General features: G+C 40.6%; 1 protein-coding gene across 5 annotated transcripts in view; it reads left to right on the forward strand.

Moving 5' to 3' along the window:
* Positions 1 to 15,680, forward strand: part of Fgf12 (fibroblast growth factor 12) — a 559,941-nt gene that overhangs the window by 183,642 nt on the left and 360,619 nt on the right. Inside the window, exon 1 of one of the 5 annotated variants that reach the window (XM_004654262.2) lies at positions 5,646 to 5,806. The exons of 3 other annotated variants lie outside the window; for them this stretch is intronic. In XM_004654262.2, coding sequence (XP_004654319.1) covers positions 5,716 to 5,806 — 91 coding nt within the window. In that variant the 5' untranslated portion in view covers positions 5,646 to 5,715. Of the gene's footprint in view, positions 1 to 5,645; positions 5,807 to 6,065; positions 6,085 to 15,680 lie in introns of those variants that run through there. One more of the 5 variants, XM_045149235.1, reaches the window with a different exon arrangement.

Genomic DNA, 15,680 nt, shown 5'->3' on the forward strand with positions numbered 1-15,680 from the left:
GTTGATTTTTGAGTCTATGAACACAAGGCCTCCCTCTAGTGAGTAAGAGTTGCTGTAACTATTATTGATAGGATGAGTGACACCTTGGCAACAATTTTTACCCTTAGCTCCTAGATTCTGGATCTTAAATACTATTATGCAGAAAAGATCCAGGAATTACTGGAAAATTAGTTGATTCCAAGCTGGGACCAGGAAAATCAATAAATGAATATAAAAAACAAACTTGGGGCTGAAGGGATTGCCTAACGGTTAAGGTGCTTGCGTGTAAGCCAAAGGACCCAGGTTCGATTCCCAAGGACCCATGTATGCCAGATGCACAAGGTAGCACATGCATCTGGAGTTCGTTTGCAGTGGCTGGAGGCCCTGGTTCACCCATTCTCTCTTTTTTTTTCTCTCTCTCTCCTTTTCTCTGTCATCTGCATCTCTCTCTCTCTCTCTCTCTCTCAAAATAAGAACAAATAAAAATAATTTAATAAATCAAACTTGGAGGGGCTGTGGAGATGGCTCAGTAGTTAAAAGTGCTTGCTTGCAAAGCCTGCCAGCCCAAATCTGTTGTCCCAGTACCTATAGAAAGCCAGATGCACAAAGTGGTACATGAGTTTGGAGTTTGTTTGCAGTGGCAAGAGGCCCTAGTGTTTTATTTTTTTTTCTGTCTTTCTAAAATAAATAAATAAATAAATTTAAAAAATAAAACTGGAACATTATATTATGCCAGAAAACTAAGGAAGTAACTTTCAAATGGGAACAATCAAAAGTACACAAGACAATGACTAATGCTGGAATGTTAACTACAGAATGTAGTGGGATTACAACCCACAGGATAATCTCCATGAATCAGACTGATATAAGCAATTAGATAAGGAAATAAGTTGGGGAGGAGGGATAGCTCTTACCAAAAAGTTGCCATTGTTATAGAAGAAATGAAGGACATACAGCATCACATGATTAGGCAAACACTATAGTACTACTTGTTGCAAACAAGATCTACCCTTGATTTCTGAAATCACAGAGTGAAAGTTTGAGTACCAAGGGGTCCTTAGCATTGCCTCAAAGTTTCCTTTTTCTCCCCTTGAGGACACTATTCCAGGCTGACCTGGAACTTACTCTGTAGCTCAGGCTGTCATCGAACTCACAGCAATCCTCCTATAGTAGCCTCCTGAGTGCTGGCATTAAAGGCATGAGATACCACACCCAGCTAAAGTTTCTTAGTTGATATAGGTTTCAGGTATGAGTTTTAAAGTAGAACTTTGCAGCTTAAGCACAATCACATGCTAGGTTAATATCACTCGTTGGGAGTATGAAGTCTTCTACCAATGTCAGACTAGGGCACAGCATCACTGTCATGTATGGCATTCTTTACAAAGTGAGTAATTGCAGGCCAACAATTAGGAAGTTGAAAGACATTGCACAATATATTTGATCAATATTCATGGAGTGTCAAAGTTCTGAAAGAAAAGACCAAGGGTCTATTACAAAGGTTGACAGCAGCTGATAGGGCATGAGGATGAAATGCAATGTGGCGCATAGCTGGATCCTGAAGCCAAAAAACAAAACAAAACAAAAGGATATTAAGGGAGAAACATGTGAGAGTTAAAGAAAGTTTGCAGTTATTAACTCCTAGGTGTAAAGATGCTGAGTCTCATGTTTGTACACTGGTTATATAAGTTGTGAATATCAGCATACTTTGGATAAAGTGTACATGAACACTACTGTTTTAACTTTTCTGTAAGTGGAAACTTGTTTCATTTCTAAAAAAATTTGCTGAAGAAATAGCAAACAAATACAACTTGGGTTTACTTTTTGGAAAACAGTTTAGGCTATATGTTGCTAATAAAGTAAGCTAGCTACTGGTGACTTTTTGTCACATTATCTAAGAAACTGATATTGTCATTTATCAATATTAGATTTGAACTTATTTCCAGGACATGAGATATAGGCATGTTTTCCACTCTTAGAGATAACATAAAAATATGTTAAGTTTGATCTCATAGTGATTTCTGGTTTTTTTCACTTTATATGTTAGTTTGATTTTTCTGTGAAAAAAGTTGATTTTTACTCAATAGTGATTTTTCATTAATAGTTTCTAAAAACTTTGGGACCTGGCAAACTCTGAGTAGGTTATTACTGGTCTAACATGGAATTTCAAGAAGATAAATGCATTGATTAATCAAACAGCGGATGCCAAGAGCCAGCAGATTCTTGTGTTTAATATGAACAAAAAATACTTATATAAGCCTGCATTTAAAAATGTCACAACCCACTCACATAGTTACTTATTCATACAAACAGTAAGTAAGTATAACTCTTAAAAAATAAAAATTACTAAGCAGAAATTTAAACATGGTCACCTTTTATGCACCATTCTTCTCATTTCTTCTCAAAAAATACTAAGCCAGGTGTGGTCTTGCACATTATAATCCCAAGGCCAGGGAGGCTGAAGCAGAAGGATCATGAGTACGAGTGAAGCCCGGGTCTCACAGCAAGACCCTGTCGCAAAAAAGTGTTAAATTATTCTTTTGTGAAACCATAGTGCTGAGTTACTTGTTAACATTGGTCCAAGCAATCTAGGTCAATTTAAACAGAAAACACAGCTACCTTAAAAAATCTCAATTATAAACAGATAACCTAATTTAACAACAATACAATTTACATTTCAAGCAAGAATATCATTACTGCTAAAAAGTTTTTGATTTTGACTTAGACATAAATATACAGCAGACAGTTTGAAAGTTTTTGTTCAAATTAAAATCTGCCAAGCTCCTTCTCTCCCTGGGTTCCTGGCTATCACAGTTGGTATTTATTTTGTTTTGACCCATTTTGTACATTATGGTACATGTGAAAATGAATTCCTCTGAAGTCTTGTACAAGATGCTTTAGGTACAGTGAATTGTGGATATGCATAACAATCATATGTTAAACTGCTTTGAGAAACACGTGTGTTGAAGTCCCGCTAGGCATGATAACATTTAAAAAAAATTAGGTCCAAGAAACAAAATTCTTTTCATAAATACTGTCACAATTCATGTGAGAGGAATACAACCTGGTCATAAGCACCCCTGGGACAGTGGTTTGTCACAGAGTTGACTGAACTGCTTGCCCTTCTTCTAAGGGGATATCAGCCTGATGAGAAGTCAGAAGATTCACACTTAAGCACTTCCTGTTATCAAACAATCTCAGGGCCACTATGTTAGACTTAATAGCCCAACACTTAGAACCTAGGCAAACTGGTAATTGCACCTTATCTTACAAAGATAATTAGAACCTTCATAGCACTTTCACGTGTTTCACCCCACTGAATCCTGTGAACCTTGCCAGCAAGGCAGAGAAACTCGTAATAGGCTTAAAAATGGATGCTCATGTGGGTTTTGATTTTACCTGCTAGCTCTGCTTAAGTTGTATGAAGTGAGAGCCAAGGCCTGGTCCTGTTACAGCGTTTGCTACATTTTTTGGAAGAGCACCTCTCTCAGAGTGAAGCAATAGCTCTGGGCTTTGGGTTTCCAAGCAGAACACTCTACCGGAAAACTGTCTTCTTCTGCTGCACAGAACTCTATTTTTAGATGTTTTCCTCTGGTTAATTGTCTCTCCCTCCATGGGGAGTGTGATGGTTAGAATCCCAGATGAGCCAATTTTCTCACTAATCCCCAAAGAGACAGGGAAGACTAAAGTCATGGCTCTGTTGCTCTGGGGCCTGCGAACCTCCTTGGAGATGACAGAGGTGGCTTTAGCAAGGTCTTCAAGGAAGGACCTTGACGCCCATAGAGATTTGATGATGCACTGGACAATGGGACCAAGACAGGACTGGGAGGAGGCTTGGAGATATCGCCTTGATTCTGGGTACCATTCAAAATATCCTTGCCAGGAGCTTGTTGCTGAAATCAGGTGAGAGGGCATGGACCCAGGTGTGTCTGTGGACTCTAGAGGCCTTCCACATGTTCTGATTTTCTTTTACCACCTTTGCACCAAGAAAAGAAGTTGCCTCCTCCAGGAAACTTGAACACTTGCTTCCACTTTTGGGAAACACTTAGGACCTGTACAAGTTGACTGAGAGAATAGAATAAAGGTGGGGGTGATGAGAACTATAGTTTTTCCTTTGCAGGAAAAAACAAGTCAGGTAGTGTTAGGTACTGTGGAAACAACGGGCACAAAAAGGGTGGAGGTGACTTCTGACTCAGGGTCAAGACAAATCTTTGAAGGGGTTCTGTGTGGTGAATTACTTGTGCAGCTGCTGACGATCACTTGACTTCAGATTCTGGCATGGACACTCTAGAGAAGGGTGATCAATAATGACAAATATTATAGTATTTACTTATAACTAGTGCTTCCTTAACCCTCAGCAAAAGGGGTGTGAGGTAGATGTGATCATTAACTTTGTTTTAAAGATGAAAATGCTGACTTTTGCCTCCAGCGTTTGTCCTCTTAAAGACATCATCCTGAATTGCTAGATATCTTCGAAGGTCCCTTTCACACTGAGATCCCACACAGGATGGGTCCTGTCCCCATACACAGCGTGCTTTGAGTGCTTCCGCATTACACTTCCCAAAGGAACCGGTGGCCTCTGGAGATGGGGTGAACTGGGATCCTCTAAGTGCTATTGTGGAAAACATCCCAGCCCCTCAAACCTACAGAGACTTATTGGACATTGGCAATGTCCTTGATCCCTTGGGTAGGCTGGCAGAGTTCAAGAGTACCAGAATACTTTTTCCATACTGCTCCCTCTCAGATGCATGCCTGCTCCCTCTCAGATGCATGCCTGCCTCACCCTAGCTGTTCCCTTCCAGCCTCACATAACCTCTGTTTGAGCCTATGGTAACTACGTCCAGGAAACTGGCCAGCCAGGGACAAACTAGTACGACGCTGCCAATCTTTATCTTACACCTTCTTCCTCACCCAGATTTATGGTGAGACTCCCAAGGTGGCAAGAGGTTTACCCAAGGTCACAGAGCCCAGTCCAGAAAAATCCCAGCCGCCGGACTGCCACATCCACAATTTTGCACCCACCCTGGCACACTTATTTTTTTTTTCTTTCTTTTACCTCCTCGCCGTCCTCGCAGGAAAACTCTCCGGATGCCACGCCCCCTCCCCCACCTCCCGCCAGCTCCCGGGAGTCGCAGCCTCCCAGCCCTTCCTGCGTGCGCTCTCTTCCGCTGGATTCCCGCGCGCCCAGGACGCCCTCGCCCCTCCGCCCGCGGGAGCCCAACCTTGCCGGCCTCGGCCCCGCCCCCAGCTTCTGGCCCTGGTGGGCAGCAGCAGGGTGGGTGGTGCCGGCGTGGGGGAGGGGACGCTGAGGCAGGGACGGTCGGGCGGAGGTGTCCTCGGTGTCCCGCGCCTGGAAGGAGGCAGCGAGCCGGAGTGACGTGCCCGGCGGCGGCGTCGCGGTGCCCTCGCCCTCCCGCCCGCACGGGAGCGCCTGCCCGCCAGCAGGTCTCGGGGACAGTCCCAAAGCGTCGCGCGCGGAGCCCACTAAGGCGTGGCCGAGGCCGGGGCACCGGAGCCCGGCGGAGTCCAGTGGAATCCAGCGGAATCCCCGGCGATTCCCCCCTCCAGGTCCTCTCGGCCTCCCCGAGATCCATGAGGCAGCTGGAGCCCCGCGGCTCCCGGGACGCGCGCGCCATGGGCCGGGGACGCCGCGGCCCCGGACAGGTCGCCTCTCCGAGCTGGTTGGACGCTTAGCGGAGGTGGGCGGGGAGTCGGCGAGCCCCACGCGCGCGCTTCTCCATGAAGATTCTTGAACTCTCCCTGAGGAAAGGAGTGCATATGCTGCAGTGCCTCTGTGGAAGGAGCCTGAGGTCCAGCGACAGCCCGAGCGGTGAGCACAGCCCCTTACGGCCCCGGGCTCCGGGCTGGGCCGCGCGGGTGTGGGCACGGGGGTGTGCGCGGGTGTGTGTGTGTGTGTGTGTGTGTGTGCGTGCGTGTGCGCGCGGGTGCGCGCGCGGCTGACCGCGGAAGTCCTCCGCACCGGGCGCCTGGCGCGGGCTCCGACGAGATGCTCTCACTGTCCCGAGCGCTGCGCCGGGAACTTGCAGTGTCCAGGGTCCCCCGCGGAGAAGTTGCCGCGCCTTCTGCAGAAGAGGAGACTGTAAACAGGTGGCTTGGCTGGCCGGTATCATTTTTTCTTTTCTTTCATTTAAAAAAAATTTTTTTTTCTTGCTTTGTCTGGAAAGTCACGTCTGGCGGTTTTTGGGAGTGTGTTTGCTTTCCCCTGAAACGCGGTGGGCGGTTTCTGTCCTTGGTGCTGAAGCAGAAGCGTCCAATTAGCTCTGGGCTGGACCACTGGGGTACCTCAGGAAGGAAGAGATAGATAATCTAGGATATCGAGAAAAATCGTGTAATTAATGAATAGAAAGCCTCAAACTCAACTAAGTGATTTTTCTCTGAAGAAACTTTGTCAATTCAGTTAGTGTTTCAATGTCATTTTCTTCCATTGTCAATTTTTTTTAAAGATGAAAGCTGCTTTTAAAACAACCTTCTATTAAATTAGCAAGTGCTAACTCTGGGCTGTTGCTTTTTTAAAACTGAGGATGTGGTGTAAGGAGACAGGAAAGATACCATAAGTCTAAACAAGTGTTTTTCAAAAGATTATAGTTTTGGTTCATAAATTTCAAGTAATTTTAGCATTAAAAACTCAATGTTATAAAAGATTTTGTGTTTGAAACTTTATGTATTATTTTGTGTGGTCTAAATCACTTGGTAATAGTGATTTGTTCTAGAGCTATGAAAATTACATTTGAAAAGATTAATATATGTATGCACGTATACACATGCATGTACAAGTTTATATACACATATATTTGTGTTTCGTTCATTCTTTCTGATTGCTTGCTTGCCGTAATGAAATATATAAAACTATTTAAAAAGAACTAATGAAATAGTTTAACTATTTCTGAAATTTTAGAACACTTGTGTAATGAAATTAGAAATAAGTTCTCATCCTTATACTTTTATGTGATCCGGAAAATGATTTAAATTCTTTTTTATCTGCCACTGCATTTGTGAGTGCTACAAATATATATCACTGTATTCTCAACTAAGAAGTTTTACAGTAAAGTTTTATTGTAAATATATGTGTTTCAGAAAGCCTGTAGTGTCATCTTAATTATTTTGTCTGCATTTATAAAATGTGAATAGGTTATCACGGTGATATATGTCTCCTAAATGTCAAAAAGTTAAAGTATATGTAGTGAGTAATAAAACAAAAATGTTTCCCTCCATAAAATTAGGCAGGATCTTCAACCATCTTAGTCATCTTAGTAGAGTTAATTTCCCAAATAGAAAGAAGATAGTTGGTATAATTGGGTAGTACAGGTTGTTGCCGGTGTGGGGACTTAAGTATCAAAAGGTCTAGTTACAACACAGGCTCAGTAAGTCACTTTAACTCTGTGAACATCAGTTTTAATCTGAAAACACTGGAAATAATGATTGCTCTTGCCTGGCGTCATCCTGCATTTATCATGTGATTGTATGAAAACTGTGATGCTTTATTTATATGTATATATATTTTTTTTAATTATTTATTTATTTGAGAGCGACAGACACAGAGAGAAAGACAGATAGAGGGAGAGAGAGAATGGGTGCGCCAGGGCTTCCAGCCTCTGCAAACGAACTCCAGACGCGTGCGCCCCCTTGTGCATCTGGCGAACGTGGGACCTGGGGAACCGAGCCTCGAACCGGGGTCCTTAGGCTTCACAGGCAAGCGCTTAACCGCTAAGCCGTCTCTCCAGCCCTATATGTATATTTTTACTCAGTGGGGCAGATATTTTATTTTGGGGAACCAACTGTCTGTAGGGATTCTTGTAATAGGATACATCACACATAGGGAAGATGAGAGGTTTATCCCACTCTTTCACAGACAGATGTAATATGTAGTCACTTGCTCAGAGGTTGTTTCTGGAATTACATGCATGGCCTTTATTTAAATTCTGTCTCTTTTTAGCTTATGCTTGTGTGTAATCAATATGAATTTGCTGCTTCTCAGTTTGTACAAATATCCAAATAAATATCCACAGTACATGGCTTACAGGTAGTATTAAATGAATTAATAAAAGCTAAATACTTAAATGAACTCTTATTGCATGGCAGAAACTTATCAAGACATTGTGTCTCAAATGCAACATAGTCAGTACATTTAGATGTTATATTATGTTCTATTTTATTTTTACTGTTACTATGCTATTAGTATGACCTTACAGTAATTCTGTATGTAATGTTGGTATATTCAATGTTTACATGAAATATGATGTAAAGACATCAGAAATTTTTCACGGAGTGAGTTTAGGTAGTACAAGTTAGAATGATGCCCTCTTTAAACTTGTTAAATTGAATTCAGCACTATATTGAACAGTGTCAGTATGTAATTGCAGTTTCATCCCAGCTACTTCTCAATTACAGTTGAGGTAAATAGTGGTCTCAGGGGAGATGGGATATAATATAATAAATTAAGAGAATCTAATAATATTTTCAATTTTTTTTTTCGAGGTAGGGTCTCACTCTGGTCCAGGCTGACCTAGAATTCACCATGTAGCCTCAGGGTGGCCTCGAACTCTCAGTGATCCTCCTACCTCTGCCTCCCGAGTGCTGGGATTAAAGACATGTGCCACCACGCCTGGCAAACATTTTCAAGTTTTGAAATTGAAAAAAATTCAGTACTTTAGCTAGATTTTATCAAATAAATGGGGCTAAATTGCAAATTAATCAATGTTTTTCAGCTTTATAGTGTAATTATTTCATTGCTTTTGCTTTTCATTGACATTATTAAACATTAATGTCTTTTGTAGCTTAAGTATTTTACTAGTTTATAAATCCTTTGTACTCAGAAGGACAGAGATAACATTAACTATCATATAGTTGATGGTGTTACATATGGTAAGCTCAATTATTTAAGGCTAAATTCCAAAGCTTATTAGTGTTTTCTTTATTTGCCAAAATGAAATGATTTTTAAGCATATGGAACCCTTCCATTAAAAGACAGTTTCGGAGTTTAAGATTCTAAACAATCCTGCTTAGAGTATTTCTATTAAAATGATACCATACTATAGTACATATATATATATATTTTGGTTTTTCGAGGTAGGGTCTCACTCTAGCCCAGGCTGACATGGAATTCACTATGGAGTCTCAGGGTGGCCTCGAACTCTGCTTCCCGAGTGCTGGGATTAAAGCGTGCGCCACCATGCCCGGCTCTATATTTTTAATTTAAAGGGAGAATGAAGTGAGTTCATTTATTTCTCAGGAATAAGGAACAGGCTTCCTAAAGAACAGTGATCAAAACAATGGCATTCATGCCTGTCCCATTCCTCTGCCGAGCAGTAGCAAGAAAGTTAAGATGCAGATCCTCATTACTTCCACAGTAAAGACAATTTTTATGTAGAAGAGGGATTCCTGTCTTACCATCCAGGCTCCCGAGGTCTCAGTGTGAAAGAAAAGAGAAGTTCTTTTTGGTAGTAGGTCCTTTTAGGAGGAGTAGCTTAAGTGTGTGGTTAGGTGTATGCACACTGTTTGTGCTGCCAATTACTTACTCTGGGAAATCACACAAAAGCGTGCTTGTGACTTAAGTGATATTAAGTAAAGCGCTTCTCAGCCTGGTAACATGAAACGTGATCTGGTATAATAGATGTAGTTCAATACTTATACCCAGTCTCCTTAACATGAAGTCAAACACTGTGGGCATAAATCATGCATCAGTTAATTATGTTTTAAAAAGCACATAATGAGGACTCAGCAACATTATTTTATAGTGTAGCACCAGTATCCTAACACAAACTGCCCATTTTTGACTACCTGTTTCAAACACTGTTTATCAGACCTGTGGGATCTAGACTCTAATTATTCTATATTACAGTGAAATGGTTCACAAAAAGGAATATTTCTTTGCAATGTGGTTATTGTAAGCCTATTTCTCAGGAAGAGACCCTCTTCGAACAATATTAACAATTACTGGCAATGCCACCCTGCCTTTACTTTAACAAAATTTCCCATTCATTTTTTCTTCTAAGGTAAGGGCAACAAATGTTGTCGACAACCAGGAGAGATGCAATCAAAGTATCTAGTAGTTAAGAATATCAGATGCAATGCTCAGAAACTTATCTGATAGACCCAAGGGGCTGTAGGTGTAATTTAGAAAGAGTGTTTAGATAATTACCTGGAGGATCTTTCTTTGAACTGGAGTTTGCATCTTAAGCTGAAAAATTCATTATTTTAGTGATATTTCAAGGAGTAAAGTGAATGCTATTTAACATACAAAATGTCCATTACTTTCTTTTGTATTTTATTTAAAAGTACTTTTGGAGTCTGTTAAGATTGTTTAGTTGGTAGTTGTGCTTTCCACACAGGTATAAGAACCCGAGTTTGGATCCCCCAAACCCATATAAATGCCAGATATGGTGATGTGTGTGTGTGTGTGTGTGTGTGTGTGTGTGTGTGTGTGTGTTTGTGCGTGCGTGAGCACGTGCGCATGTATGTGCTTGCATGTGTGTGTAATCACAGTGTTTGGGAGGCAGAGCCACATGTATCAGATCCCCAGGACAAGCTACTTAGCTACACTAGGTGAATTGGTTCAGTTAAAGACCTTGTTTCAATAATGTGGAGATTAATAGGGAGAGACAGTCAATGTTGATCTTTGTCCTCTACACATATGCACAAACACTTGCACACATATATGCACTTTCTCATATGTGAACTTGCATATATACTTGCACAGCATACACACATCAACACACACAATTTGGTTTTATTATTTTTCCTTGAGATTTTCAATGTAAATTCAGAAAGCTCAGCAAGTTATTGTGTATTTGTTTTATGTAGTCTACTGTCTACTCTTACTAATGTCTACTATGCATAAATGAAGAAATGCATTGTCATTAGGACTTTTTATATATCCTTACTTTTCTAGAGTAGGTGTAGATTCACAACAAAATTGAGTGGAATCTAAAGAGGTGCCTTATAAACCCTGTTTCTTACACAGGCCTAGTCTCATCTGTTATCAGCACCCCATATCAAAGGTATATCTTTATTACAATTCACAGACTTACAATGATACCATGGAACTGTCCATATTTTACATCAGAATCTGGGTTGTTACACATTCTATGTGTTTGGACAAATGTATCGGGACAGATACCCAACATTGTAGTGTTATGCAGAGTAATGTTCACTGTACCCAAAATCTGCATTCTACCTAATCACCATCCCTTTCCTAATTCCTAAAAGCTACTGGTTTTTAGAAATCATCACCCAAGTTTTGCCTTTTCTACAATGTCATACTGCTAACGTAGTAAACTACATAGTGTAGTTGTTTCTATACTGAATTCTTTCTCTTAGGAATGAGCATTGAAAGCCTTGCTAACACATTGCTTTCTAGCACTCAGTGATAGTCCATTATCTGGTATACTTTACACAGTTTTCTTATTCACCTATCAAAAGACATTTTGGCTATTTAAAGTTTGGGAAATAATGATGGAAGTTGCTATAAGCATTTAGATTCATGCTTTTGTGTAGACATGAATTTTCAACTCATTTGAATAAACACCAGTGGCCACAAGTATTGGACTGTATAGTAAAAGAAGATCAGTTTTAGAAGGAAATGCCAGTGTCTTCTAAGGTAGCTATGCCATCTTGCATGCCTACAAGCATCCTTGTGTTCCATATCTTGGTCAGAATTGGTTATGAATGTGAGCCAGCAACATACTTCCATATGGCAGCTTTAATAGTGTAGAATACAATTCAACTCAGTATCCTTGATGCCACTATTCATGGTAGTAGCTACCCCATTAGCCTTTGTACCTGAGTGTCTGCTATTAAGAGATCCCACTGCATGACCCATGATGGACGCTTAATGCAAACGGACAGTCAAAATCCTGTTCATAAGCATTTCATTTTAAAGTAGTTTGTTATCTGGCCCATTCTAATATAATAGAGCAGTGCTACTTAAAATAATTACATTTAATGGAGGATTATTGAATTACATTGAGGATTGTTTCCAGTCAATTCAATTTTTCAGTCAATATCATCTGTAGTATATAATGGATAGATATTTTGATTTCCATTGAAGATATCCAAATGATTAGTTTATCATATGTATGAAGTTCTGTTAGCACTCTTCTGGTAAGTTAGTGAGGGACATTAGTCAAGTTGATACATTGTTCCTCATACGCTATTCACTTTTTATTTTACCCAAGCTGTATGAAGTCTGCACTGATGTTTCCCATCTATTTTGTGATTCTCCTTTAAAAGTTGTGATTTAATTCTAAGATTTCTAAGGATACAGTTGCTAAGGATAACAGTTCCTGGTTATATGAAAACTACTTTCTGATGCCCCCAATCTAGCTGTTTTGCTCGCAATGCAATGAGGATGTTGTCGCCCTCTTCACTGCTGCAGTTTTGAAGGCAAAGAAAAGAATACATAAACACAGCTTTTCCAGTTTTGTACACTACAGCATGTGTGTTTGGGGAAGACAATAAGGGCACTTCATGGGGAAGATACTGGGCTCAGTGATCCCATCTGGGTCATGGACGCATTAAGTATAGCAGAAGAGAGGAAGCAAGCCAGGCGTTTTCTGAAGCTTAGCATTCTCACAAACATATTGACTAGCCCACTCCAAAGGACACTCCTTCTTCCTTGTGTCTTCTTTCTGTGGGTAGAAAGTTAAACACGTTCTGCTCTTGGGGTGTGCCATATTGGAATCCAGCAGAACATCCTGTGTTGGCAGTGAAGACATAATGAGAGCTGCACATGAAAACACAAGGCAGGATATGTTACATGCCCAAAGTGAAGTGCTCGTAGTACTGCCTCCATTTGTTTCACTCTGTTTGAGGTAAGGTCTCTCACTCAGGCTGACCTGGAACCCACTTTACTCTGTAGGCCAAGCTGGTTATGAATATGGAGCAATGCTCTCGCCTTAGCTTCCCTAAAGCAGGGATTAAAGCCATGTGCCGCCATGCCTCACTTCAGTTTGCTTCACTTTAACAAATTTTCATTTGAGTTAATATTTGGTGGAATAATTTGGTATAATAGCAATTATTACAATATTATATATAGAGCAATATATTATCTAATAATCATTAAAATATTATATACAGGGCTGGAGAGATGGCTTAGCGGTTAAGCGCTTGCCTGTGAAGCCTAGGGACCCCGGTTCGAGGCTCGGTTCCCCAGGTCCCACGTTAGCCAGATGCACAATGGGGCGCACGCGTCTGGAGTTCGTTTGCAGAGGCTGGAAGCCCTGGCGCACCCATTCTCTCTCTCTCCCTCTATCTGTCTTTCTCTCTGTGTCTGTCGCTCTCAAATAAATAAATAAAAATTTAAACAAAAAAATTATATATAATGCAATGTATTATACATTAATAATAATTATCATTACTATAATAAGGAAGGAATAATTTATTTGCTTCATGACTCATATTAATTTTCCTGAGCTTGAAACACCTAGGACTTCAAAAGGAAGTGCCAGAGTATGGATGGCAGGTGACAGCTGGAATTCAAGGGAGTAACATCTCTGTACATTTTATGGGGAAGATGTGTTTGAATGATAAGATAAAAATATTTTTAAAAAATAATTAACAGAGGTAATTAACTTAGCATTACCCAAATTCATATATCATGCATAATTGTCTATATTATACCTCTGCTCAGCACCTACTCAACATGCCTATTTGTTCATAGCCAGATACACATTTCATCTTTGAAAGCCTCAAATGCCATTATAAAGGAACATCCAAGGAATACTGACAGATCTGCTCTCAATTTCTATGGAATGTCTTAAACAATGAAACTCTTTAGCTTTTCCTCACTTAATGTATGCAATTGCTCTGTTTATGCCCCGTTGTCTTCATTGCACAATGCTATGAACATGGTGTCAGACTATTTCTTGTAAAGTCATTAAGTACTGGGCATTTGAGTCACTCAGGTGCCAATTTGAGAGAAAGTGTGGATCTGCCAAGACAATCTCTCTTGCTGAAATGATTTTTCTTGTTTATACATCAGCTTCGAGTACCATCCTACCCCCTCCCTCCACTTGGCACTGTTTATAGAAACGATAGCATTGCAGTTGGTGTCGCTGATTGCCCACGTTGTTGCTTCAATGAAGCCAGCTGGAATGCGATTGCATAGTCTTTAAATAAAACTTGGTGGCGCAAAATGAATCTCTTTTTTTGAGGGGAGAGGGGTTGGTGCTAGCCGCATCATTTTCTAAGGCACTAATTACTTGCTTAACTTGGAGAAGCTTGAGAACTGGGAAGTGGCCATGTTGGCTCCATGTTTGACCTTGACATTGAGCAAGTAGTATATGTGGGGCACAACTGAAGATACAAACTCATTCTCACAAACATGGTGATGATCTCCTCCCCCAGCCCATGTCATCACTCTGAACAGTGGATGTACCTGTTTCTCTATGCGCAGGCTACAAGATGGAGATCAGAAAGTTGGGGCAGCAATGGTCTGTGCTCACCTAGTTATAGCCCTGTACCACAAGGAGTGTGGTGGTCATCTGCAAAGGTTGAGAAATTCAATGAAAAGTTGAAGCTGCATTTTCTAAAATGGTCACAGTGTGGAAAATGAGAACAGTAACCATCACTGGTGTCTGCTATCTTGTGCATCTCATCCTTAGTGGGTAGGACAGCCGAGCTCCTCACAGTTATATGATGCAAACTAGGACACTGGGGCTTTGCCATCTTTTAAAAACCTTTTGACGAATTATTTACATTTGTAAATTTTTAATATTTCATCCAGAAACAATTGTGTGTGTGTGTGTCCATGTGTGTGTGTACTATAACCCAGTAGTCACAATGTAGCCAAGGCTGGCCTGGAACTCATGGCAATCCTACCTGAATCCCTTAGTGGTAGGATTATTGGCATGAGCCCCCACATCTGTCCCACATTAAGATTATCATTTTTAATTTTTTTGTTTATTTTTATTTATTTATTTGAGAGAGAGAGAGAGAGAGAGAGGGAGAGGGGGAGAGAATATGGACGCGCCAGGGCCTCCAGGCACTGCAAACAAACTCCATATGCATGTGCCACCTTGTGCATCTGTCCTAGGTGGGTCCTGGGGAATCAAGCGTTGAACCGGAGTCCTTAGGCTTCACAGGCAAGCACTTAACTGTTAAGCCATCTCTCCAGCCCCCAATTTTTATTTTATTTTATTTTATTTATTTTTTTTAAATTTTATTTATTTATTTATTTATTTGAGAGCGACAGACACAGAGAGAAAGACAGATAGAGGGAGAGAGAGAGAATGGGCACGCCAGGGCTTCCAGCCTCTGCAAACGAACTCCAGACACGTGCACCCCCTTGTGCATCTGGCTAACGTGGGACCTGGGGAACTGAGCCTCGAACTGGGGTCCTTAGGCTTCACAGGCAAGCGCTTAACCGCTAAGCCATCTCTCCAGCCCTCCAATTTTTATTTTAAAAACAAATTTACCTTTGTAAAATATCAGTCCACTTATATGCATATGTGTATATGTTTGTTCAGTATTGTTCATGGCAGATATTTAAGTGCAACTTTAGCATGTGGGTCAAATGGGAGAACTTTTTTTTTAACATATGTCCACATAATTTGAATTTTTATAGAAATGTGTTCATTTTATGATAAGACCTAGTCATAGATATTTCAGAATACATAGTTTTTATTCATAACAAAATCATTAAAAATATAAAGCCTCTGTATAATAAAATTATTTTATAAAATCAA

This window comes from Jaculus jaculus, chromosome 5 (genome assembly GCF_020740685.1).
Source record: "Jaculus jaculus isolate mJacJac1 chromosome 5, mJacJac1.mat.Y.cur, whole genome shotgun sequence".
Lineage (NCBI taxonomy): Eukaryota > Metazoa > Chordata > Mammalia > Rodentia > Dipodidae > Jaculus > Jaculus jaculus.